The sequence below is a fragment of the Pongo pygmaeus genome, chromosome 3 (genome assembly GCF_028885625.2).
Source record: "Pongo pygmaeus isolate AG05252 chromosome 3, NHGRI_mPonPyg2-v2.0_pri, whole genome shotgun sequence".
Taxonomy (NCBI): Eukaryota; Metazoa; Chordata; class Mammalia; order Primates; family Hominidae; genus Pongo; species Pongo pygmaeus.
The window spans coordinates 960,381-985,106 of record NC_072376.2 but is presented as its reverse complement, the minus strand read 5'-3'; the positions used below and the strand labels follow the sequence as shown (position 1 = coordinate 985,106).

The 24,726-nt window shown below is 65.9% G+C and overlaps 2 protein-coding genes across 8 annotated transcripts in view; one reads left to right on the top strand and one right to left on the bottom strand.

The window, feature by feature from the left end:
* Positions 1-2,721: 2,721 nt before the first annotated feature.
* On the top strand, positions 2,722-18,309 carry DGKQ (diacylglycerol kinase theta). 3 transcript variants are annotated; one of them, XM_054485919.2, is made up of 23 exons: positions 2,722-3,085; positions 5,214-5,293; positions 7,278-7,377; positions 7,625-7,710; positions 7,782-7,907; positions 8,672-8,819; positions 8,897-8,971; positions 9,050-9,150; positions 9,340-9,572; positions 9,647-9,737; positions 9,900-9,954; positions 10,175-10,236; positions 10,623-10,773; positions 11,172-11,210; positions 11,410-11,525; positions 13,998-14,149; positions 14,373-14,521; positions 14,680-14,858; positions 15,229-15,329; positions 15,537-15,683; positions 15,793-15,904; positions 15,988-16,140; positions 16,468-18,309. In XM_054485919.2, the coding sequence occupies exons 1-23, from the start codon at positions 2,815-2,817 to the stop codon at positions 16,567-16,569; spliced, it is 2,829 nt and encodes a 942-aa protein (XP_054341894.1). In that variant the 5' UTR covers positions 2,722-2,814; the 3' UTR covers positions 16,570-18,309. The 3 variants fall into 3 exon arrangements, with proteins under 3 accessions (XP_054341894.1, XP_063519529.1, XP_063519530.1); XM_063663459.1 differs by having other exon boundaries at positions 2,725-3,085; positions 15,988-18,309; XM_063663460.1 differs by lacking the exons at positions 15,537-15,683; positions 15,793-15,904; positions 15,988-16,140; positions 16,468-18,309 and adding an exon at positions 15,451-15,501 and having other exon boundaries at positions 2,725-3,085; positions 15,229-15,390.
* Positions 18,310-18,538: 229 nt separating this feature from the next.
* The window catches only part of TMEM175 (transmembrane protein 175), a 34,815-nt gene continuing 28,627 nt past the window's right edge, over positions 18,539-24,726 (bottom strand). For all 5 annotated transcript variants that reach the window (XM_054485928.2, XM_054485929.2, XM_063663461.1 and 2 more), the window contains 2 exons: positions 24,485-24,620; positions 18,539-19,375 (listed from right to left, as the gene is read on the bottom strand). In XM_054485928.2, coding sequence (XP_054341903.1) covers positions 18,703-19,375; positions 24,485-24,620 — 809 coding nt within the window. In that variant the 3' untranslated portion in view covers positions 18,539-18,702. The remainder of the gene's footprint in view (positions 19,376-24,484; positions 24,621-24,726) is intronic.

Here is a 24,726-nt window from a genome sequence, read left to right as displayed (position 1 = left end):
GATCAGTCTGGCTGGCTCACAGATGTAAATGTAAAAGGTAAAAAGACTCCCCTCCCAATAGGGAAACCTCTTTAAGACCTCAGGGGAGGCAGGTGCTTAAACAGGACATACGCCTTGTGGAAGGGAAGGCTTGGTCAGTCAGATGGCGGGAAAACTAGGACCCCTAAGAGCCGTTGCATGGAGGGTCTAGGCACATGTGACATGCACCGGCCAGCCCCCTTGCTCACAGATCCTGCATCTGCAAATATGCCAGTTTGCTAAATGTGTTTAAGCCCCAGAATCAATACCCACCATGCTTCCGCAGTTTCTCATGGACACGCTCAGAGTGAAGAAGTCTAAGATCTGGTTGCAGGGCTGGCTCCTCCGAGGCTGCGAGGCAGAACCGGTCCCACCCTCTCCCCAGCTCCCGGTGGTGGCCGGCAGCCCTCGGTGATCCTTGGCCTGAGAAAGCACTGCCCTGACCTCAGTGTTCATCTTCGCACGGCCTGTCCTTGTGTGTCTGTCTCCAGATCCCCTTTCCATAAGGGCACCTCGTGCTGGGGTGAGGCCTGCCCTCATGACCGCACCTTAACCTGACTTTCTCCGTAAAGACTCTGTCTCCAAACAAGTCACATTCTGAGGTGCTGGGGGTTGGAACGTCAACATAGAATTTTGGGGGAACAGTTTTACCCATAAGTATGGTTAGGCTTTAGCGCCCTGGTTTCCTCAGGGAGTGGTGCGGGGAGAGGCCCTCACCAGACCCAAACATGCCAGTACCCCCATCTCTACTTCCCATCCTCCAGAGCAGTAAGAAACACGTTTCCTGTGGTTTAAGCCTCCAGTCTGTGGTCTTCTGTCACGGCAGCCCACATTGACCAAGACAGACAGGAAAGGGAGTGGGAGACACAGTCCTGGAGACGTGGACGGGCCTGCGCAGAAGAAGCTGTTCCCCTGGCAGACAAGCTCCGTTGCGGCGGGTGCTGTGGTCCAGGCTGGGATTCAAAGTTTTAAGGCCCCTTCAGCAAGAAGCTGCTGGTGGCTTTGGAGGACATTCTAGGAAGTCCGTGGAGGGTTTGATGGAAGCATGGTTTGCCTGCCATTTTAATTAATGTGTGCGTCAGAAAGCACAAAGTTGTGGCAGAAATGGTAGATGAGGGTTTTCCTTTCTAAGATGTTTTTGATGCTCTCCACTGTCTCCTAAATGGAGAAAGGTATGTCCTTAAACAGTTTTTCCTCAGAAGTCAGCTGCAGTTTGCACCATGGCTCACTGCCATGAGCACCATGGGCTCAGTGAACCACCACCTCCTCATGGGCAACAAGGCTGGGTCCTAGCTCTCCCAGGGGGTCTTGGGGCCTGGCTGAGGGCAGGCTCGGGGTGGGGTCTGGCACAGGAGACGGAATGCAGGGGTGGTGACTCCGGGCCTCCCAGCACAGGCAGGCATCACGAAAGGACTTCTGTGGAGCACCTGCCACAGGGCCTCTGCTCTGGCTCTGCTCCGGCTCTCCACCCGGACGCCTTCCTGCTGCCCCCAGGCAGCCCTCATTCTTCAGGGTGCTGTCTGTCCTAGAGCGCAGCTCCTGGAGGGTGGAGGTTCCCTGAAGCTTTGGCTGCATTCCCTTTACCCTGGGGTCCACCCAGGGTCCTGCCCCAGCAGCTCAACCAACAGCTTCTGGACAAACAGAATCCTCCCTGTTTGAGGACCGAGTTTCCCCCCTCACCATCTCAGAGGCCTGCTCCTCCCTCCTCAGACTGGGTCCCCGGCTCACCCTCCATTCCTGGAATCCCCTGTGGTCTGGGTGCCCCCACCAGCATAGCCCCTAGTACAGGTCTCCCGGCTCCTTCCCTCCACAGTCCACAGCCCCCAGCCCCTTTCAGGCGTCTCCCCACAGGACCTTCCCTGCTCTTCCCGCCCCCAGGACCGCATGCTGCGATGGCCCTGGAGCCCCGCCCTCTGCAAGTCCCTGCTCGGTGGCCTGGGGTAGGGTCCCCGGCTGCGCAGACTCCTATCCACAGTTAGGCCCACGGGGGCAGAGACCCAGACTGCTGCCAGCGGCGGGGAGGGGTGACCCGCGTGGACGCGGCTCTCAAAGGCCACCAGCGCCACCTGAACAAGACCCGTGGCGCGCACGGGGCAGAAGAGCTGGGCGCTCAGCGTGAGGCCCGGGTGGGGGTCGCGAGCGGACAGCCCCGGGCCGCAGGCGGGTCCCCCGTTGCAGTAAGGACAGCGGTCGGGCGCCGGGGGTCCTGGGCCTCGGGCAGGGCCAAGTCTGCGCGTGCGAAGACCCCACGGACGGAGCCGCCCAAGCACCGCAAAACCCGCTTTCCGGGACCCACTGTGGGAGGCCCGCAGCGCTGCCCCTCGCCGGGGGCGTCCTGCGCGGCCGGGGGCCTCGGACAGCATCCGTGTCTCGCGTGGGAGGCGCCCGTCTGCGCAGCCGCGGGCCGGGACCCCGCAGGTACAACGCCGCGCGTGCGGCGTCCGGAGGCCGCGTGCGGGGAAGTCTGGGCCGGCTGCGGTCAAACCGAGCCCACGCGGACCAGTTCCCCACGGCTGCTAAGGGGCCCGCCCCTTAGCAGGCCCCGCCCCTCCCCGCCCGCTCACAGGGCCCGCCCCCAGCCCCGCTCATCGACAGGGCACGGCTGCGACCTTTAGCAGGCCCCGCCCCACCAGCCCCCAGATCCGCCCACCAGCTGCGCACGGCCCCGCCCCGCGGCCCGCGCCTGCGCAGTGGGGCGGGCGCAGTCGGAAGCCGGGCTGCGCGGCGCGGCAGTGTAGTGGCGGCTCGTGTACCCCCAGCGCGGACCCAAAGGGGCTCGGGCCGCTCGGGCCGGGAATGGCGGCGGCGGCCGAGCCCGGGGCCCGCGCCTGGCTGGGCGACGGCTCCCCGCGCCCCGGCAGCCCGGCCTGCAGCCCCGTGCTGGGCGCAGGAGGCCGCGCGCGCCCGGGGCCGGGGCCGGGGCCGGGACCGGAGCGGGCAGGCGCCAGAGCCCCGGGCCCCGCTGCCGCGCCGGGACACAGCTTCCGGAAGGTGACGCTCACCAAGCCCACCTTCTGCCACCTCTGCTCCGACTTCATCTGGGGGCTGGCCGGCTTCCTGTGCGACGGTGAGCGCCCGGGCCCGATGCCCACCCGGCTGCAGCCCTGCCTCTGCCCCGTGGGCGGGAGCCTGAGCGGAGGTGGCACCGGCGCTTTCGGGGGAGTGGAGGGCGGGATCCCAGCCCTGCTCGCGGGACGTGCTCTCATGGGGCGGCTGGGGCCTGTGCGCCGTGGGGCCGCTCCAGGCTGTGGGCTTTCTCACCTGGGAGGTGCGGGCAGTATCTCCATAGTGCCGCGCGATGGCTGCGACCCAGGGGCTGTGCCTGATGCGAGCGGGACCTCAGCTGGGGTCCCCATGGCCGGCTTCCTCTCCCAGTGGCTGGGGCAGCAGGTGTGGCTAAGCAGGGCTGGCCTGGGCCCCTGGCCCTAGCCCTTCTCATGCTGTGGCCCAGAGTCCCAGCCTCCTGGAGAGCCAGGCCCGGCCCTGCTCCACCCAGCTGCCCAGCCCTTGCTGGGGTGAGGACAGCCCTTCCCTGCTCTGGGCCCCGGGTGCTCCCAGGGCTGGCTCTCATCTTCCCCCGCGGCAAGCAGGCGGGCCCTGGGGACCACAGCCCAGCCTCTGGAGGGAGCGAGGGACAGGGGGACCACAGCCCAGCCTCTGGAGGGAGCGAGGGACAGGGGAACCACAGCCCAGTCTCTGGAGGGAGCGAGGGACAGGATCGGAGTCCTGGACGTTTGACACTTACTGTGTCCTGGCCAGGGACGCCGAGGTGGGAGGGGCTAAGAAGCCTCTGCTCTGCTCAGGGATTCAGGCCTTTGCTCTGGGGATAGGGGTCCACTCAGGCCGGGGTCCGCAGAGGAGACTGTCCCCTCACACGGGGATGTCGTCTGTGGTGGAAACAGCGTGGTTGTTCCAACCCCCAGGGCTGCACAAGGTGGCCTGGCCCGCCAGCTTCTTTGTCACATCAGAGCATGGCACAGCCATGCCTGCTGCCTGGGGATGCCAGGGGCTTCCCCAGAGGTGGGGAGTGTGCATGTGTGGCTGAGGCAGCTCCCGGCTTGAGGCCAGACTCCGGGTCCCCTCCCCCTTCGGAGGGAGCAAAAGGGCCCTCCTGGGCAGCACCCGTGGAAGAGGGGCCAGCAGCGGTATGGGAAGGAGGGCGCCCTCCCCGCCAAGAGACACAAGCGTGGGGCATGGGGTGAGCAGGCCCTGTCTCCATGGCAGAGGAGGGACCTGGGCGCTGCCCGTCCCCCCGCCTCTCAGTGGACCCTGGCCTGCTTCCAGAGCTTTTCTCTTAAGCTGCCAGGAGGAGCTTCTCCCGGTCCCATTTGGAGACTGGGGTGGCTAGGGCTGCAGCAGGTGAAGGGTGGCACCAGCGGGGCCTGCTGGAAGAGCTCCCTGTCCCAGCTGGGCTGCCTGGGGCTCCATGGCACAACCTTCACCTGGGGCTGTCTTGGCAGGTGTGTCACTGACTGCCCTGCCCACTCCCAGCCCCGGCAGCCTTTGCCCCAGCCCAGGGCTCCTGCCCTCCCTTCTGCCCCGGCCCCACCCTCCTGTCTGTTTTTACTGCTCGGGTGTGGCACTTGCTCCTCTTATGCCCTCCTGAGCACCCTGCCGGCTGAGGTGCTCCCTGGGTCCTGTGCACACGGCCAGAGCTCCTTGGGAGGCTTGGGGCTGTCCATTCCCCAGCGGCTCCTGCCTCCCAGAGCCCTCACCTGCCTTGGGTGGCTCTAGGTCTCAGGCACAGTGCACAGCATGTAGCAGGGACAATTAGGGGTATGCGTAGTTTCGGGGGAGTGAGACACAGGTGTCCTTGGCAAAGCCAATCTGCCAAAGGCCGAGAAGCCCCTGCCGCCTGGCGAGCCTGGTGAGCCCAGGGCTGCCCCTTGAGAGACCCAACTGCAGAGGCAGGAAGAGTGCTGGGCCCACGTGTGAAGGGAAGGGACTGTTCTCTGGGTGAGAGGACATACTCATTGTCCTCCAGGATGGTCAAGACCACCCAGGTTCTTGCTCCTGGGCTCCTGGGCCGCAGGCTCTCTCCAATGAGTGGGTGGGGTGGTGGGGGAACTCGAGGACCACAGGGACCCTGGTGCGGCATGGTGGGTATGGCAGTCGTTGCCCTGGGGCCTCTAACTTCCTGGGTAGGACAGCCATTGGGTAGGACAGGGGCCAACTCACAGCCCTCATTCCCACAGTCTGCAATTTCATGTCTCATGAGAAGTGCCTGAAGCATGTGAGGATCCCGTGCACGAGTATGGCACCCAGCCTGGTCCGGGTGAGTGTGGAGCTGGGTGTTGCACCTACAAGAGGCTGGGGGATGTGTCAGCTCTCGTGGGGTCGAGGCACTGAGAACCTTCATGTCAGACGTTAGTGATAACCTGCAGTTGAAAGGCAAAGGTCAGATACTGCTCGGGATCAAAAGGCTCAGCACCCTGCATGGATCTGCTGACGATGATAAAAGCCAGTCCCCAGGGTCGCAAATAGCAAGATCCTGTCCATAGAACGTGCTCAAAATGATGAAACTAAAGGGAACACAGATGTAAAGAGGTTTCCAGGCGGAGAAGTGGGCGTGGCTGTGACACTCAGCGTGAGGGCTCCTGGGGGGATGGAGATTTCGGCATCTGGCTATGACCTTAGTTTGCAAAATCACACACTTAGGGGAGCTGACAAAGGCTTCAGGGGGTCTGTCCAATTTCCTCACAGCTATGTGTGAACCCACAAGCATCTCAAGGAAGCTTGAATAAAAAGCAAAGGCAGGAAGCCTGGGTACCTGAGGGTGTCTTGGCCACCAGCCTCCCTCTAAGGGCTCTGGATGGGGCAGGGAGGTGACTGGCCCAGGTCACTGCAGGGCACAGGGGACTTCCCTTCTCTGGTGACAGTGGTGACAGCAGGGACATGTAGGAAGGGCCAGGCTTATTCCTCCCTCAGCTGTCAGCCTCTCCGTCTTCAGACTGAGGCCCCTCAAGTCCGCATTCCCTGATGTGCTCAGGCTGCAGGTGGGGCGCAGGCCTCGAGGCACACCCGAGTGTGCAGCAGGAGGGGAAGCCAGGCCAGCAGGTGCACCTGCCACTGGCGGACATCCGGCTGCGCCGTCCCCTCGAATGTCTGACGCCCTGTTCCTAATGATGCAGTTCCCCGCGTGTGAGCAGGAGGCCTGACGACGGTGGCCCTGGTGGTGGCCGACACCCTGGTGACTCCACACTGGCTTGGGCGGCCCCTCCTCATGTGGACAGCCCAAGGCTGCAGCTTTTTAAAATTGATTTTAATGTCTTCTATACTTTGCTAAATTGGGAAAATATAAGTATGTATTTCAACTGTATGCATGATAGGGAATTTAGAAGATGTATTTAATGGCCGGGCGCGGTAGCTCATGCCCGTAATCCCAGCACTTTGGGAGACCGAGGCGGGTGGATCATGAGGTCAGGAGATCGAGACCATCCTGGCTAACACGGTGAAACCCCGTCTCTACTAAACAAAATATAAAAATTAGCCGGGTGTGGTGGCAGGTGCCTGGAGTCCCAGCTACTCGGGAGGCTGAAGCAGGAGAATGGCGTGAACCCAGGAGGCGGAGCTTGCAGTGAGCTGAGATTGCGCCACTCTGCACTCCAGCCTGGGCGACAGAGCGAGACTCCGTCTCAAAAAAAAAAAAAAAAAAAAAAAAGAAGATATATTTAACAAAATAAAAGTCACCCACCATCCTGGCATGCTCACAGCTGCTATTCTGGAACACGGTCTTTCTGTGTACGCTTTTATTGGGTGTGGTTTAAGTTTGGGGATAAGGGCAAGAGTCAGGAGTGAAGACTTGGTCCTTCTCCTTCCCTTCTCTTGGAAAAGCAGCAGCCCAGCCCTCTCCAACACAGAAACATTGGTCCACACTCGTTGTGGCCTGATTGTCTCCCAGAGGGCAGTCCCTGTGTGCTGGGATCTTCCTGGCTCCGAGGAGACAGATGCCAGGCGGTTGACAGACCTCGCCTGCCCCAAGGAGGGAAGGGGTGGCAGGCGGTCCTCGCTCCCCTGCGCTAGGCAGGGCTGCTGGGGGGAGGCCACAGCCTGCTCCCTGCTTTTGACCACCCAGGCTGTCCCCAGGACCCGGGGGTGTGGTTGTTCCTGGGGCCTCCAGGTAGCACAGCTGGCTCAGGCCAGGCAGTTCCCAGCAGGAGAGAGCTGCAGAGCTGCGCAGGTGAAGAGGGAGGAGGGGTGGCGGGCAGCCTGTGGCCCTTACCAAGAGTGCTGAGGTGAGGCTGCGTCTGCCCCGCCAGGTTCCTGTGGCCCACTGCTTCGGCCCCCGGGGGCTCCACAAGCGCAAGTTCTGTGCTGTCTGCCGCAAGGTCCTGGAGGCGCCTGCGCTCCACTGCGAAGGTACCTGGAGCCTGCCTGGCTCCCCACCCAGTGTCCTGGTCTCTGCTGGCCAGGGTGGCCCAGCCCACCCCTGCTGTGCAGCTTGTCAGGGGTGATGGGGGAGGCCGAGGGCTGGCCGCCTGGCAGGCCACAGGACAGTTAAAGGATGCGGGGTGCTAGGTGGTGGGGATGGGGCCAGACCCAAGCGCCGGCAGAGGCAGGGGTCCTTTGGGGGCGGCAGACACCTCTAACCCTGCCTGCCCCCCAGTGTGTGAGCTGCACCTCCACCCAGACTGTGTGCCCTTCGCCTGCAGTGACTGCCGCCAGTGCCACCAGGATGGGCACCAGGACCACGTGAGTGCACCGGCCCCAGGGAGCCCTGCGGTGTGGGGTGGGCCCAGCTGCTGACTGCCCCCGCTCCGCAGGACACCCATCACCACCACTGGCGGGAGGGGAACCTGCCCTCGGGAGCGCGCTGCGAGGTCTGCAGGAAGACGTGCGGCTCCTCTGACGTGCTGGCTGGCATGCGCTGCGAGTGGTGCGGGGTCCAGGTGGGCGCTGGGAGGTGGAGGGGGTGGGGGTGGGCAGGAGAGGTGCGGGGTTGGGTGGGTGCTGGGAGGTGGAGGAGCTGGGGGGGGCGGGGCAGGAGAGGCACGGGGTCCAGGGGGGCGCTGGAAGGTGGAGGAGTTGGGGGGGGCGGGGCAGGAGAGGCACGGGGTCCAGGTGGGCGCTAGAAGGTGGAGGGGGCGGGGCAGGAGAGGCACGGGGTCCAGGTGGGCGCTAGAAGGTGGAGGGGGCGGGGCAGGAGAGGCACGGGGTCCAGGTGGGCGCTAGAAGGTGGAGGGGGCGGGGCAGGAGAAGCACGGGGTCCAGGTGGGCGCTAGAAGGTGGAGGGGGCGGGGCAGGAGAGGCACGGGGTCCAGGTGGGCGCTAGAAGGTGGAGGGGGCGGGGCAGGAGAAGCACGGGGTCCAGGTGGGCGCTAGAAGGTGGAGGGGGCGGGGCAGGAGAGGCACGGGGTCCAGGTGGGAGCTAGAAGGTGGAGGGGGCGGGGCAGGAGAGGCACGGGGTCCAGGTGGGCGCTAGAAGGTGGAGGGGGCGGGGCAGGAGAAGCACGGGGTCCAGGGGGGCGCTGGGAGGTGGAGGGGGCGGGGCAGGAGAGGCGCGGGTTCCAGGTGGGTGCTCGGGGGCGGCCGGCAGGAAAGACATGGGGTCCAGGCTGGGTCTGCGGCGTGTGGGGTCTTTCCCTGGACCTGGCGCACCTGGTGCCCCCGCACCCTGGCTCCGACCCCCCAGCTCAGGCCCTTGTCCCCCCAGGCGCACTCCGTCTGCTCCGCGGCGCTGGCTCCCGAGTGTGGCTTCGGGCGTCTGCGCTCCCTGGTCCTGCCCCCCGCGTGCGTGCGCCTTCTGCCCGGCGGCTTCAGCAAGATGCAGAGCTTCCGCATCGTGGAGGCAGCGGAGCCGGGTGAGCTGCGGGCCGGCCGGGGCGCTCTGGGCTGGGGGCTGCGCACTGAGTGAGGGGTCCGTGTGCCCGACCCGCAGGCGAGGGGGGCGACGGCGCCGACGGGAGCGCTGCCGTGGGTCCAGGCAGAGAGACACAGGCAACTCCGGAGTCCGGTAAGTGCCCGCCTTATTCCCCCCAACTCCCCTGAGGTCCCCCGGGCGCCCGGGACTCATGGAGCTTCCCCGGCCCAGGGAAGCAAACGCTGAAGATCTTTGATGGCGACGACGCGGTGAGGAGAAGCCAGTTCCGCCTCATCACTGTGTCCCGCCTGGCCGGTGCCGAGGAGGTGCTGGTAAGGGGGAGGCTGGGGGAGGTGTCTGAGCCCCCTCCCAGGACCGCATGTCCCCGCACCTGGCGCCCCTGACCTGGCTCCCCCAACCTGGCGCCCCTCACCCACCTGGCCTCCCCCTCCACGACCTGCCCCCCACTGAACCCCGCCTGACCTCCCACAACTTGGTCCCCCTAACCTGGTGCCCTGCAGGAGACCGCACTGCGGGCCCACCACATCCCGGAGGACCCTGGCCACCTGGAGCTGTGCCGGCTGCCCCCTTCCTCTCAGGCCTGTGATGCCTGGGCTAGGGGCAAGGCCGGGAGTGCTGTGATCTCGGAGGAAGGCAGAAGCCCCGGGTCCGGCGAGGCCACGCCAGAGGCCTGGGTCATCCGGGCTCTGCCGCGGGCCCAGGAGGTCCTGAAGATCTACCCTGGCTGGCTCAAGTGAGACTGGGCCCGAGGCTCAGGGTCTGCTGGGCGGGGTGGGGGGAGCTCCAGCTCAGGCTGCGTCCCCACAGGGTGGGCGTGGCCTACGTGTCCGTGCGAGTGACCCCGAAGAGCACGGCCCGCTCTGTGGTGCTGGAGGTCCTGCCGCTGCTCGGCCGCCAGGTGCGTACCCTGCGTCTGCTCTCCATCCCGGCCAGACTTGGTGGGGGGTCGCTGTCCCCAGGAGGCCAGGCCATCATTCCAGCCCAGGCGTGGCTGTCCCCGTGGGTGTCCTGAGGTGGTTGGGGGCCTGCCCAGACCTGATGCCAAGCTCTACCCCAACAGGCCGAGGGTCCCGAGAGCTTCCAGCTGGTGGAGGTGGCGATGGGCTGCAGGCACGGTGAGTAGACAGCCCGTGCCGGGCGTGGCGCTCCCTGCACCTTTTGGGTTTGGACCTGCTGCCCAGGCTTTCCTGCAGGGAGGTGCCGGACATCAAGGCTGGGCTCTGCCCTCCTGACCAGCTCCACCCTGCACCCCCACGGGCCCTGGGGGCTCAGGGCAGCTGCTTCCAAGGTGGGCGAGGAGCCGGGTGCTGACGGCCTGTGCTCCCACCTCTGCAGTCCAGCGGACGGTGCTGATGGATGAACAGCCCCTGCTGGACTGGCTACAGGACATCCGGCAGGTCAGTGGGTGTGGACGCCGGCCCCCAGGGAACCAGCAGCCCTCAGCCACAGCCTCTGCCCCACAGGGTGGGTGTGCCTCAGACACCGAGTTCTCCTTGGCTAGGCAGCGGGTGTCCTGGCCGACAGGGTGGTGCCTTCTGTCATAAGCTACTTGGTCCCTGCAGGGAGGCCTTGAGCTGCAGACCTCCCCGAGATCCTCGAGGGGAATGGACAGGGGTTGTCCACAGCAAGGAAGCCTCTGTGGCCCCTTTCCTCGTTTTTATGTTGACTGAATTCCTGGGAGTGTTCCTGACGCCCTGTTTTGCTGTTGCGGGTGAGGAGACAGAGGGTCTGGTGAGGTGGTGCCGTCCTCCCTGGCCCAGCATCCCCGCCCCTCTCCCTGCAGATGTCCGTGCGGCAGGTGAGCCAGACGCGGTTCTACGTGGCAGAGAGCAGGGATGTAGCCCCGCACGTCTCCCTGTTTGTTGGTGGCCTGCCTCCCGGCCTGTCCCCCGAGGAGTACAGCAGCCTGCTGCATGAGGCCATGGCTACCAAAGGTGTGACCACCGTGGCTGGCCGTGGGCTGCTGGCTGGGGGCAGGGTTGAGCGGCAGGCAGTCGGGCTGCAGTGCTGAGGCCGGCTCCTGCCTCTCCTTGAGCCACCAGGGCCTGAGCTCCGGGTCCAGCCCACGTGTCTTCCTCTAAGAGGCTCTGGAGCCTCCCGCCCTCTGTGGCCCTTCCCTGTGGTGCTCAGCCTCTGCCTCTCTTTCTCCTTCTGGGGGGCCCTGTACCTCCAGGGAGCTGGGAGTCCTGCTCCTGGAGTGGGGCGGGGTACTTCCTGGGGAGGCTGCCTTTGGGGTGAGATGTCACCCCTGAACAGGCGGAGGGGCTGTCCCTGGCCCCAGTGCTGTGTGTCCTTCGCCTCCAACCGCCCTGACCACAGTCTGCCTTTGCAGCCACCGTGGTGTCCGTGAGTCACGTCTACTCCTCCCAAGGTGAGCCGCCCTGGGGGACGTGGTCACATGAGGCCCAGGGGTGTTCCTGGGGTGAAGTGGGACAGCCCTGGCCCTCATGTAGCACCTGACCTTTCCCTTGGGCAGCCCTGGGCTGGGGAAACGTCCTGGTTTGGTTCCTGCCCTGGCACCGTGGGGGCCGTGGGACAGGCTCCCCCTGAGTCCTGGGCTCCTGCCACAGGTGCGGTAGTGCTGGACGTCGCCTGCTTTGCGGAGGCCGAGCGGCTGTATGTGCTGCTGAAGGACATTGCTGTGCGGGGCCGGCTGCTCACTGCCCTGGTGCTCCCCGACCTGCTGGTGAGTGCGCGGTCGAGCCGGCTCTTCACACACCCCAGGGGGTGGCCAGAGGGAGGTCCGGGTTTGCAGGTGCACAGGCCCCACAGCCAGACTCGCTTTTTTCATCTGGCATCACTTCCTCGAATCACTGGGGGCTCGTAGGTGCCACCTTGTTTGTGCCTCACAACAGCAGGAAGGACTCTGTTGCCCGTTTTACAGCAAGGGGCCTGAGATCAGAGGGTCAGCGCTCATCCGAGCCTGCCCAGTGGGTGATACCAGCTCCGTGGGGCACCGTGGGGCCAGGCCCAGCTTCCACGCTGCACCTGAGGCCTCCACCCAGTAGGGAGGCCCACAGGACGCAGCTCCTGGATGTGCCGGGTCCCGCTGCGGCTGCCTCGCCAAGGGCCAGAGCGTGTTTGTGACCAGCTGTCAGCATCCCAGGCATGGCCCTCCCGGTACAGCCTCAGCCTCACTCCCCCTGCCCGGGAGGCCTTAGGGCCTCTGCTCTCTGCCTGGAGCTCCCCAGGCCAGTCAGTGCAGCTCCCAAACTTTGGACGCTGCCCTTAAGACCCACAGCGCCCAGAAGAGGGGGCACCTGGCAACAGGGCAGGGCTGGGGGAAAGGGGGGTCTGACCCATGGAGACAGGGCAGGCTCGGGGAAAAGAGGGGGTCTGGTCCATGGAGACAGGGCAGGGTCGGGGGAAAGAGGGGTCTGACCCATGGAGACAGGGCAGGGCCGGGGGAAAAGGGGGTCTGACCCATGGAGACAGGGCAGGGTCGGGGGAAAGAGGGGTCTGGTCCATGGAGACAGGGCAGGGTCGGGGGAAACGGGGGTCTGACCCATGGAGACAGGGCAGGGCCGGGGGAAAAGGGGGTCTGACCCATGGAGACAGGGCAGGGTTGGGGGAAAGAGGGGTCTGGCCCGTGGAGACAGGGCAGGCTCGGGGAAAAGAGGGGTCTGGTCCGTGGAGACAGGGCAGGGTCGGGGGAAAGAGGGGTCTGACCCATGGAGACAGGGCAGGGTCGGGGGAAACGGGGGTCTGACCCATGGAGACAGGGCAGGGCCGGGGGAAAAGGGGGTCTGACCCATGGAGACAGGGCAGGGTTAAGGGGAAAGGGGGGTCTGACCCATGGAGACAGGGCAGGGTTAAGGGGAAAGGGGGGTCTGACCTATGGAGACAGGGCGGGGTTGAAGGGAAAGGGGGGTCTGACCCATGGAGACAGGGCAGGGTTAAGTGGAAAGGGGGGTCTGGCCTATGGAGGGGCTGGAGCCTGGGACTCCACACTGCACACCGTGCCTTCACATTGGTCTCTCGTCCTCAGCCCATCCAGCCCCCAAAGGGTCCCATGAGGACCCCCCAGGTGTCCATGGCTGCTCTGCCCCGAGCCCTGACCCTTGACCCTGACCCCAGTCCAGGCGAAGCAGAGCTCAAGCAGAATGAGTTGTCTGTGGCTGGGACGGGTGATGCCTGTGGCTCCCTCCTATGCCTCCCTCCTGGGCCCCTACACCTGGCCTTGCCTGGCTCAGGACAGGGTGGCCATCCCCACTGTCCCGAGGATGCAGCCCCTGCCCCAGGTCCACTTACTCTGTGGGCAGAACCAGGTGTGGGACCGACGCACCTGCCCCAGCCCCACTCGCTCTGTGGGCAGAGCCAGGTGTGGGGCCGACACGCGCTTTCTCTCTCCCGTCAGCTGCCTGCCCTGGGGTGAGTGGTAAGTGGTGACCGCAGGCGGCTCTGCCTGCCAAGTGGGTCACGAAGCCCCGAGTGTGTCCTTGCCCCCAGCCATGGCCGGCCCCTGTGCCGCTGCCCACCCTGTGTCTGCACCCAGCCTGTGTGTCTCCTGTTGCCCAGCCTTCCCCGCTGTGGGGGCCCCAGCCTCCTGTGATAGGGTCCCCAGCCTCCTGTCGTAGGGACCCCAGCCCTGAGCCCGCTGTGTCTAGATCCCTGGGTACTGTTTCTTGGGGTTGTGTGTGGGGAAATGGACTCTGTCCTGTGGCCGAGGGACGCCGCGTGCCACCCTGTGAGTTAAGAGCTTTTCTCGGCTGCTGTGTAGGTGGGCGGTGGCCTGGGAGCCGCCATCCTCCAAAGGTGTGCACCAGAGGCGCCCCAGGGGACAGGCCTTGGTCTCGCTGGCAAGGAGTGCCACGCAGAGTCCCACGTGGATTTCCAGCCTGGACTCGGGCTGCATGGCCCAGGCAGGTGTGGTCTGTTCACACACGGCTCAGTGAGCAGGTTTGAGGCCTTTGTGCTGGGAGCACCAGGCAGCCAGTCGGCTGTCCTCAGTGCCGCCCTGCTGGCCAGCAGTGAGATGGGGTGACCGCGCAGCTCATGTATGAGGCCTCGTGTGAGGGTGCTGGCCACGCCTTCCTGGGGAGGGGGCTGGTCCAGGCCAGGTGGGCTCAGGGTTGGGGGCTGGGCACTGCCTGGCAACCCCAGCAGTGGGGACACCGCACCTTGGGTCCCCATCCTAACCCAGCCCCCTGTCTGTCAGCACGCGAAGCTGCCCCCAGACAGCTGTCCCCTTCTTGTGTTCGTGAACCCCAAGAGTGGAGGCCTCAAGGGCCGAGACCTGCTCTGCAGCTTCCGGAAGCTACTGAACCCTCACCAGGTCTTCGACCTGACCAATGGGGGTCCTCTTCCTGGGTGAGTCCAGCGGGACCCCTGGTCCAGGGCAGCAGCAGGGGCGGGAAGGGCCCCAGGAGGCTGCCACAGCTGTCTCAGCTGGCAGGAGCTCCACGGGGATCCCGTGCTGGGACCTTGAAGTCCTCCACATGGCCGGGACGGGCATTTGAAAAGGAAGAGGCAGCCTGGGTGGGGGATGGGCTGCGCCTGCAGCTGGTGGAGGACACTTCCTGTTTCCCGCTAGGCTCCACCTGTTCTCCCAGGTGCCCTGCTTCCGGGTGCTGGTGTGTGGTGGCGATGGCACCGTGGGCTGGGTGCTCGGCGCCCTGGAGGAGACACGGTACCGACTGGCCTGCCCGGAGCCTTCTGTGGCCATCCTGCCCCTGGGCACAGGTGGGGTCAGCTGTGCAGCCGAGGAGGGGGCCTCAGGGTCTACCCCTTCCTGCACAACTTTTGCTGAGGCCTGGGTTGGCTGTCCCCGTGGTGGGGTCTGCACCCGGCTGATGGGCGGGTGGGTGTGGACAGATGCTCTGCGTCTGCCTGTGTCCCAGGGAATGATCTTGGTCGAGTCCTCCGCTGGGGGGCAGGCTACAGCGGCGAGGACCCGTTCTCCATACTGCTGTCCGTGGACGAGGCCGACGCCGTGCTCGTGGACCGCTGGACCATCCTGCTGGATGCCCACGAGGCTGTCAGTGCAGAGAACGGCCCGGCAGACGCAGAGCCCCCCAAGGTACAGGGCAGCCCGGCGTGAGGTGCCTTTCAGGCTCCCGCATGTGACCTCGCCACACGCGTCACAATGGGCGTCCTCTTCCCAGCCACACTCGTGTGTATGCGCCTGCATCATCTCCTCTGCAAAGCAGGCAGTTGAGGGAGACACAGAAAGTGGCCGCTGCTGGGGATTGTGCCGAGCCAGCTGGCGACACAGCCTGGCCACGACCTGCCCGTGCTGCCCTCTCCTGGGTGCTGGGCTTGGTGCCGGGGTGGCCCTTGCTCTTGTCTCCGCCTGCCCGCAGGAGGCAAGGAACTAGACCTGCCGTTGTGGAGCTCAGGGGGCCTGGTGAGGGTGGCCGGGTCCTGGGAGATGAATGCCCTGTCCCCAGATCGTGCAGATGAGTAACTACTGTGGCATTGGCATCGACGCAGAGCTGAGCCTGGACTTCCACCAGGCACGGGAAGAGGAGCCTGGCAAGTTCACAAGCAGGTACCGGAGCCGCAGGGGCTGCCACCTGGTGACGGCATACCTCCCTCAGGTCCCCCAGCAGGTACCGGAGCTGCAGGGGCTGCCACCGGTGACGGCATACCTCCCTCAGGTCCCCCAGCAGGAATAGGCAGAGGGGCTGGAACCCGGAGGCTGCCTAAGGCGGGGTAGGGCTTCCCCTGGTGATGGGCGACCTGCCCCGTCCTGCAGGCTGCACAACAAGGGTGTGTACGTACGGGTGGGGCTGCAGAAGATCAGTCACTCTCGGAGCCTGCACAAGCAGATCCGGCTGCAGGTGGAGCGGCAGGAGGTGGAGCTGCCCAGTATTGAAGGCCTCATCTTCATCAACATCCCCAGGTGCTCACGGGCGGGGCTCCCCAGAGGCTCTGCCCGGTGGGGCCACGGGCAGGCTCAACCCTCGTCCTGCCTGCACCTACACCTCTGTGCCCGCTCTCTTATGCGGCAGCTGGGGCTCGGGGGCCGACCTGTGGGGCTCTGACAGCGACGCCAGGTTTGAGAAGCCGCGCATGGACGACGGGCTACTGGAGGTGGTGGGCGTGACGGGCGTCGTGCACATGGTGAGCCGCTGGCCAGGTGGGCGGGCGAGCCCAGGGTGGCATCCCTGGTCCCCACTGAGCCCAGCTGGCCTCTCCCGCCCCAGGGCCAGGTCCAGGGTGGGCTGCGCTCCGGAATCCGGATTGCCCAGGGTTCCTACTTCCGAGTCACGCTCCTCAAGGCCACCCCGGTGCAGGTGGACGGGGAGCCCTGGGTCCAGGCCCCAGGGCACATGATCATCTCAGCTGCTGGCCCTAAGGTACGTGGGGTGAGGCTGGAGAGCCAGGGGAGGTGGGCCGGGCTGGGCCGGCCATGGGAGTGGCTGCTGGTACCCAGGTGGTGCTGGCATGGCCGGCTGCGGCCAGGGAGCACTGACTCCGGGAGGGAGCCTGCCTCAGAGGAGGGCTGTGCCAGCGGTCAGGCGGGCCACAGATGGCACAGGGAGCAGCCAGACAGGTCCCTCCCCTTCCGTGAAATGGGGCTGAGATGGCATCAGCTGCCCAGGGCCCCAGGACTGGGGGCTGCCCGTGTACCGTTCTTCCATCGGCCATGTCACTCTGGTCCTGTGTCCCCTGCCCTGGGACAGGTCCACATGCTGAGGAAGGCCAAGCAGAAGCCGAGGAGGACCGGGACCACCAGGGATGCCCGGGTGGATGCTGCGCCTGCCCCTGAGGGCGAGCCTAGGTAGGGGTGGCTGGGCAGCCCAGGGGCTCGAGCCATCTCTGCCCCCGCCAGCCTTGTTTTCAGGTGGTCTGGAGGCAGCTGCACGTCCACACAGTGGCCGGCCCTGTGGTCGGACCTGACGACAGCCCTGACCGCAGCATCTTCCCGGGGACGGAGTGGGACCAGCCCTCATCCCATTGGTGACACATGTTGGTGTCACAGCCCTCATCCCACTGGAGACTGCTGGGCGGGTGGCAGTGTTTCCCCGTGTCCCAGGTGGGCACAGGGCTCTAGGTGGCGAGCCCTCCGCCCTGTGGGGGCCTGGTCCTCTCCTCAGGGGTGGGCACTCATCCCTCCATCTCTCTCCCCACCGAGCCCCTTGAGCTGGATGGTGCTGGACGCAGGCCGTCCAGGTGGATCTGACCTCACTTTGTGCCCCTCGGGCCGTCCCCCTGGCCAGTCAGAGCAGCAGGCTCCCTGGTCTGTCCCTGCCCCAGCAGACACAGGCTGCCAGCACCTCCAGCCTCACCTCCCCACCCCGGGCAGCAGGTGTGGGCAGTCCCTGGTGGGCAGCGTGTCAGGCTGCCGGGTGGTGGTGATTGGTGACTTCTTTGTGTTCGGGGAAGGGAGAAGGTGCCTTCCCTTGTTTTCTGGCCTTGTTATATACAGATGGCAGCTTGGACCCCAGGTACAGCTCCAGGGGCAGGCAGTGCCCAGCTGGACCTGGTGGCCCTTTCCTAGTGCCTCTGCTGGGGGAGGAGAACCTCTGTCCATGTGGAGGCTAGGTGGTCTCAGGTGCTGCCACCAGAGTGTGGGCCAGGCCCGAGTGTCTGCCCCTCGGCCCTCAGGGTGCGGCATTTAGCACCCAGAAGGGACCAAAAGCAGGGCATGGCGGCGCAGAGGAGTTTGTGGAGGTGTAAACAGCCCCATGCATGTGGAGGAGGAGCTGGCTTTCAGCCCCAGACCCCACGCTAGCACTTTCCACGCTGCTTGCCCGCTGTTGACGTGCAGTTCCCAGTGCCTGTGTGAGCTGACATCTGCTCGGTCCTATCCCTCGTCAGTGTGTGGAGACCCAGCTCCTGCAGCGCCCCTGCTCCCACGCCCCCAGACAGCTTGGTGGAGGGTCCTGCATCTGGGCCAGGCTGGGGTGCACCCAGCCAAAGACAAAGCTGCCTCCACGTGCCCAAGGATTCAGATGGCGCACTGGCCCCAGGAGGAGTCTGACCAAAAATGGAGCCAGCTCTGTGGGAAGCCCCAACTCCCCCCATAAGAAACGGTCCCATGGTGTGGATCTCCCCCTTCCCTTGTGGGGCACAGCTGGCCTGGGCCTCTGATTCTGCGGAGCTTTCCTGGGTGTGGCTGTGACCTCAGAAGTGGCTCTGGTTTGGCCTCAGGAGTGTGTGGTCTGGCCCAGCCTGCTGCAGCCTCCTGGGGGGCCCTTGGTGCCACTAATCCCCCGACCCCCCGCTTCTGCCAGAACTGCACAGACGCATGCATTGTAAGGCCGCTTGCGGCCTCCAGTGTGCACTCGTTTACGTCGTCATCTTCAAGACCAGTCCTTCGTGATTAGTTTTGCTTCGCGAGCCCTGGTGTGGACTGTGGTCTGTATGAATCGTGTGTAACTGTGGTGAGGGGCTAGTCCTGTATGTGAGTCTGTACCCAGGTGGGGTCTGTGCCCTGCACACCGGGCCCCTCTATTTATCGCTGCCTGAATGCAACAGTAATTTATATCCAGGACAAATACAGTCTGGGCGTCACTATCCTACCATCTCTTCCTCATCTTTGTGTCAACGACCGAGGGGAGGGGAGGGCCTGGCTTGGCACCCCCATCCCGCTAGCTCTGTATAGGCCTCAAAGGGGCTGGGAGTGGGCAGCCCCTCAGGTGGGTAGGCTTGGCAATGTGTCTTCAGGTTGGAGAGAGTGGATAGGCAAACGCCATAAAGCACATTTCAAGTTCCCGTGAAACTCCTCTCTCCGCAAAAAGTGGAGAACAATTTGAGGACTGAAATAAGAGCATGATATTTCACAATGAAAATAAAACCAGGCCACGCACGCAAGAACCACTGCAGCCTGCCCGCGACTTGGCTTCCCCTGCCCAGCGTCCTGTCGTCCCTGGTCCATCTCTGGTGAAGACGGCTGGGAGTGGGCTCCGTGGCTGCTAGCAGGGGGCAGGGAGGAGCTGGGACTGTGGGTCGTCCTGGCCCGTGGGGGCTGGCGGGGGGTGTTCGGGCCGGGCAAGGCCCCGCAGGACCCGCAGGGTGGCCAGGGCCAGGCCCACGAGCAGGCGCAGCAACAGGAAGGCACAGGGCACGGCGATCTGCATGAGGTGGAAGATGCCCACACTGAACCTGCTCAGCAGGCAGGTGGAGGCGAAGGCCAGCAGGCTGGCGCAGGGGTACAGGGCCAGCTTGGCGAACATGAGCACGTGCTCCCGGCCACCAAACCACACCGAGGGCTGCAGCGTCTCCGCCTGGTGCAGCAGCGCCGTGGTCCACATGGCCAGCTGGAAGATGCTGGCCAGGAAGATGATGGCGCAGCTGACACGCACGCGCTCCAGCTCATCGCGGGGCTGCCGGGCGAAGGCCGAGGTCTGCTGGTAGGCTAGCGGGAGGCCGCCCACGAAGGCCAGCGAGAGCGTGTTCAGCAGCCCCATAGCCCGCGTGGCCTTGCGCACGTGCAGGAAGAGTGAGTGGTGGGCGAACCACAGCAGTCCCACCGTGGCGAAGGAGCCGAAGTACGCCAGGAAGCGCGGCCCGGTCGCACTCAGGGCCGCCACGAGGCTGCCGCTGAACCTCTCCTTCACGTCCTTGGGGTCCGGGACGTTGTCTTCGCTGAGAACGGTGAATAGATGCATTTGTGCCGGCCTCGCCGTGGCCACACCGGCCCCAGCAGGGTGGCTGAGCGCCTGTCAGGGCTGCCTGGATCTGGCACATTCTCAGATGAGCCATGCAGACTTCCCAGTGTGCTAAATTTCAGAACGCCGTATTTATGTGTATTTGGCACAGTGACTGTTCTGTGCCGTTCATCTGAAATTGCACAGAAACTGGCACCCTTCTGCTCTGTGCTAACGGGAGCCCAACCCTGCTGGCCCAGGGTGCTGCTGGGGGCCCTGGGCTGCAGCCCTCTCTGGCTGAGGCTCTCCTGTGTCTGCTGTGCAGGACCAGCCAGCTGTGGGGCAGCAAGGTCTGTTCCCTCCCAGCTTCCAGCCCTCGGAGCCACCCACACAACACCCTGGCTGAAGATCTGCGGAGGGCTTGCCTCCGTGGTTCTCAGATGCACACGGGGGTCTCAGGAGGCCAACTCCCAGCTGGACTCTGCAGCCCCAGGGAGGCTGTGGGAACCACCCTTGTCAGGGCTGCTGCCTTCTGACAGCACCACCCAGAAAGCCGGGAACAGTGTCATCCTTCAACATCGGGACGTGGAGGACAGTGGTCCTCAAGCAGCCCCAGACAGACTTCTGTCCTCCAGAACGATACGCAGAGGGCGAGGAGTGAGGGGTGGGGGGTGGGGGTAGGAGACAGACTGGGGGCAGCAAGGGCAGGAAGTTGTTGGGAGGGGGCAGCTCCCCTGGCCATGGCTCCAGGTGGAGGAGAGGTCACTGTCCCGGCCCCACGCTGCCGCCTCTCCTCGGCAGGTCCCTCCCAAGGGGGCCTCAGCTGGCCTGCACAATCAGGCAGCTAACCCTGGGGCATCCCTGGCACCTCACCCTGGAGCATCCCTGGCACCAGGTGCCAACAAACGTTTGCTTCCTGTCTTTAAAAATGCACATGACAGCAGAGAAGAGCATCAGGAGACTTGGACTCGAGAATATCAAGTACAAGATATAAAACCATAGTGTCTAACCCCAAGGTGGTCAGAGTGCTGAACTATGACGAGGGAACAAGACACTCCAAAAGGATGGAAGATGTAAAAAAACAAATTCAAACATTACGATGGCCGGGTGCGGTGGCTTACACCTATAATCCCAGCGCTTTGGGAGGCCGAGGTGGGCAGATCACCTGAGGTCAGGAGTTCAAGACCAGCCTGGCCAACTTGGTGAAACCTCATCTCTATTAAAAATGCAAAAAGTTAGCTGGGCATGGTGGTGGGTGCTTATAATCCCAACTACTTGGGAGGCTGAGGCAGGAGAATTGCTTGAACCTGGGAGGCAGAGGTTGCAGTGAGCTGAGGTCGAGCCACTATACTCCAGCCTGGGCGACACAGCAAGACTGTCTCAAAAAAAAAAAAAACACAAAAAACCCCCACAAAAACCAAAAACGTGACGACTGAGATGAGACGAGCACTCTAACAGATGAAGAGGCAGATGAGGCAGCAGAGGAGCAGACGCTGGAAGGAAGCAACAGCCAGCCAAAGGGAGCGGGAGGGGCTGGGAAGCCATGGGGGGGACTGGGAGGGAGCAGGAGTGAATGGGAGGGACTAGGGACTAGGAGGGGCTGGTGCTGGGGCAGGGGTGAGGCCTGGGGTAGGGGGATACCCATGGCTGCTGATCCCCTCTGAGAAGAGTGAGGAGAGCAGTTGGTGGCTGGTGCTGACCTCACCCTGGCACCCCATCCCCGGCTGTGCTTGGGGTGGGGGCCGCTGGGAAGGGTGGGGGCCGCTGGGAAGGGAGGGTCCGCTGGGAGGGGTGGGGTCCGCTGGGAAGGGAGGGTCCGCTGGGAAGGGAGGGGCCGCTGGGAAGGGAGGGGCTGCTGGGAAGGGTGGGGTCCGCTGGGAAGGGAGGGTCCGCTGGGAAGGGAGGGGCCGCTGGGAAGGGAGGGGCCGCTGGGAGGGGTGGGGTCCGCTGGGAAGGGTGGGAGCTGCTGGGGAGGAGCCGCTGGGAAGGGAGGGTCCGCTGGGAAGGGAGGGTCCGCTGGGAAGGGAGGGGCCGCTGGGAGGGGTGGGGGCCGCTGGGAAGGGTGGGAGCTGCTGGGGAGGAGCCGCTGGGAAGGGAGGGTCCGCTGGGAAGGGAGGGGCCGCTGGGAGGGGTGGGGTCTGCTGGGAGGGGTGGGGTCTGCTGGGAAGGGAGGGGTCCGCTGGGAAAGGAGGGGCCGCTGGGAAGGGAGGGGTCCGCTGGGAAGGGTGGGAGCTGCTGGGGAGGAGCCGCTGGGAAGGGAGGGTCCGCTGGGAAGGGAGGAGCCGCTGGGAGGGGTGGGGTCCGCTGGGAAGGGAGGGTCCGCTGGGAAGGGAGGGTCCGCTGGGAAGGGAGGGTCCGCTGGGAAGGGTGGGGTCCGCTGGGAAGGGAGGGGCCGCTGGGAAGGGAGGGTCCGCTGGGAAGGGAGGGGTCCGCTGGGAAGGGAGGGTCCGCTGGGAAGGGAGGGTCTGCTGGGAAGGGAGGGGCCGCTGGGAGGGGTGGGGTCCGCTGGGAAGGGTGGGAGCTGCTGGGGAGGAGCCGCTGGGAAGGGAGGGTCCGCTGGGAAGGGAGGGGCCGCTGGGAGGGGTGGGGTCTGCTGGGAGGGGTGGGGTCCGCTGGGAAGGGAGGGGTCCGCTGGGAAAGGAGGGGCCGCTGGGAAGGGAGGGGTCCGCTGGGAAGGGTGGGAGCTGCTGGGGAGGGTCCGCTGGGAAGGGAGGGTCCGCTGGGAAGGGAGGAGCCGCTGGGAGGGGTGGGGTCCGCTGGGAAGGGAGGGTCCGCTGGGAAGGGAGGGTCCGCTGGGAGGGGTGGGGTCCGCTGGGAGGGGTGGGGTCCGCTGGGAAGGGAGGGGTCCGCTGGGAAGGGAGGGTCCGCTGGGAAGGGTGGGGTCCGCTGGGAAGGGTGGGGTCCGCTGGGAAGGGTGGGGTCCGCTGGGAGGGGTGGGGTCCGCTGGGAGGGGTGGGGTCCGCTGGGAGGGGTGGGGTCCGCTGGGAAGGGAGGGTCCGCTGGGAAGGGTGGGGTCCGCTGGGAAGGGAGGGGCCGCTGGGAAGGGAGGGGCCGCTGGGAGGGGTGGGGTCCGCTGGGAAGGGTGGGAGCTGCTGGGGGGGAGCTGCTGGGAAGGGAGGAGCTGCTGGGAGGGGTGGGGTCCGCTGGGAAGGGAGGGTCCGCTGGGAAGGGAGGGTCCGCTGGGAAGGGAGGGTCCGCTGGGAAGGGAGGGAGCCGCTGGGAAGGGAGGGTCCGCTGGGAAGGGAGGGGCCGCTGGGAGGGGTGGGGTCTGCTGGGAAGGGAGGGGTCCGCTGGGAAGGGAGGGGCCGCTGGGAAGGGAGGGGTCCGCTGGGAAGGGTGGGAGCTGCTGGGGAGGAGCCGCTGGGAAGGGAGGGTCCGCTGGGAAGGGAGGGTCCGCTGGGAGGGGTGGGGGCCGCTGGGAAGGGAGGGTCCGCTGGGAGGGGTGGGGGCCGCTGGGAAGGGTGGGGTCCGCTGGGAAGGGAGGGGCCGCTGGGAGGGGTGGGGTCTGCTGGGAGGGGTGGGGTCTGCTGGGAGGGGTGGGGTCCGCTGGGAAAGGAGGGGCCGCTGGGAAGGGAGGGGTCCGCTGGGAAGGGTGGGAGCTGCTGGGGAGGAGCCGCTGGGAAGGGAGGGTCCGCTGGGAAGGGAGGAGCCGCTGGGAGGGGTGGGGTCCGCTGGGAAGGGAGGGTCCGCTGGGAAGGGAGGGTCCGCTGGGAAGGGTGGGGTCCGCTGGGAAGGGAGGGTCCACTGGGAAGGGAGGGTCCGCTGGGAGGGGTGGGGTCCGCTGGGAAGGGAGGGTCCGCTGGGAGGGGTGGGGTCCGCTGGGAAGGGAGGGTCCGCTGGGAAGGGAGGGTCCGCTGGGAGGGGTGGGGTCCGCTGGGAAGGGAGGGGCCGCTGGGAGGGGTGGGGTCCGCTGGGAAGGGAGGGTCCGCTGGGAAGGGAGGGTCCGCTGGGAAGGGAGGGTCCGCTGGGAAGGGTGGGGTCCGCTGGGAAGGGAGGGTCCGCTGGGAAGGGAGGGTCCGCTGGGAGGGGTGGGGTCCGCTGGGAGGGGTGGGGTCCGCTGGGAGGGGTGGGGTCCGCTGGGAAGGGAGGGTCCGCTGGGAAGGGAGGGTCCGCTGGGAAGGGTGGGGTCCGCTGGGAAGGGAGGGGTCGCTGGGAAGGGAGGGGCCGCTGGGAGGGGTGGGGTCCGCTGGGAAGGGTGGGAGCTGCTGGGGGGGAGCTGCTGGGAAGGGAGGAGCTGCTGGGAGGGGTGGGGTCCGCTGGGAAGGGAGGGTCCGCTGGGAAGGGAGGGTCCGCTGGGAAGGGAGGGAGCCGCTGGGAAGGGAGGGTCCGCTGGGAAGGGAGGGGCCGCTGGGAGGGGTGGGGTCTGCTGGGAAGGGAGGGGTCCGCTGGGAAGGGAGGGGCCGCTGGGAAGGGAGGGGTCCGCTGGGAAGGGTGGGAGCTGCTGGGGAGGAGCCGCTGGGAAGGGAGGGTCCGCTGGGAAGGGAGGGTCCGCTGGGAGGGGTGGGGGCCGCTGGGAAGGGAGGGTCCGCTGGGAGGGGTGGGGGCCGCTGGGAAGGGTGGGGTCCGCTGGGAAGGGAGGGGCCGCTGGGAGGGGTGGGGTCTGCTGGGAGGGGTGGGGTCCGCTGGGAAAGGAGGGGCCGCTGGGAAGGGAGGGGTCCGCTGGGAAGGGTGGGAGCTGCTGGGGAGGAGCCGCTGGGAAGGGAGGGTCCGCTGGGAAGGGAGGAGCCGCTGGGAGGGGTGGGGTCCGCTGGGAAGGGAGGGGTCCCCTGGGAAGGGTGGGGGCCGCTGGGAGGGGTGGGGTCCGCTGGGAAGGGTGGGAGCTGCTGGGGAGGAGCCGCTGGGAAGGGAGGGTCCGCTGGGAAGGGAGGGAGCCGCTGGGAAGGGAGGGGTCTGCTGGGAAGGGAGGGAGCCGCCGGGAAGGGTGGGGCTGCTGAGAGGGTTGTCCTCCCTGAAGTGGGGGCTGCCCTGACCTCACACAAAACTCTAGGCATCCAGAGGAGGGTGGAGCCAAGACCCCTGTGCCTTTCTGGGGTTTCCAGGATGAGACGCCAGGGACTCAGACACACTGGCCACCTGATAGCTGGGGCAGGTGACGCGGGGTCCTCACCAGATGTCCAGGATGAGAAGCGTGGCCACGATGGCGTAGACTCCGTCGCTGAAGGCTTCCATGCGCTCCTTGCTGAGTGGCTCGTGGAGGTCAAATGAGAAGACTTCCACTGGGTGAGCCGAGGGCTCCCTGTGGCCTGTGGACACGCCAGGAGGGTGGAGCTTGCCAAACCCCCCATGTGAAGCCAGAGCCCACGTGGCTGTCACTGCCCTCATCCCTGAAGAGGCCTGGAATGTGCAGGC

Coding starts and splice junctions, on each gene's coding strand:
- DGKQ (XM_063663459.1), top strand. CDS start 2,815: ATGGCGGCGGCGGCCGAGCCCGGGGCCCGCGCCTGGCTGGGCGACGGC. Junction 3,086..5,213: donor GGCCGGCTTCCTGTGCGACG/GTGAGCGCCCGG, acceptor TCATTCCCACAG/TCTGCAATTTCATGTCTCAT. Junction 14,859..15,228: donor CAGACGCAGAGCCCCCCAAG/GTACAGGGCAGC, acceptor CCCTGTCCCCAG/ATCGTGCAGATGAGTAACTA.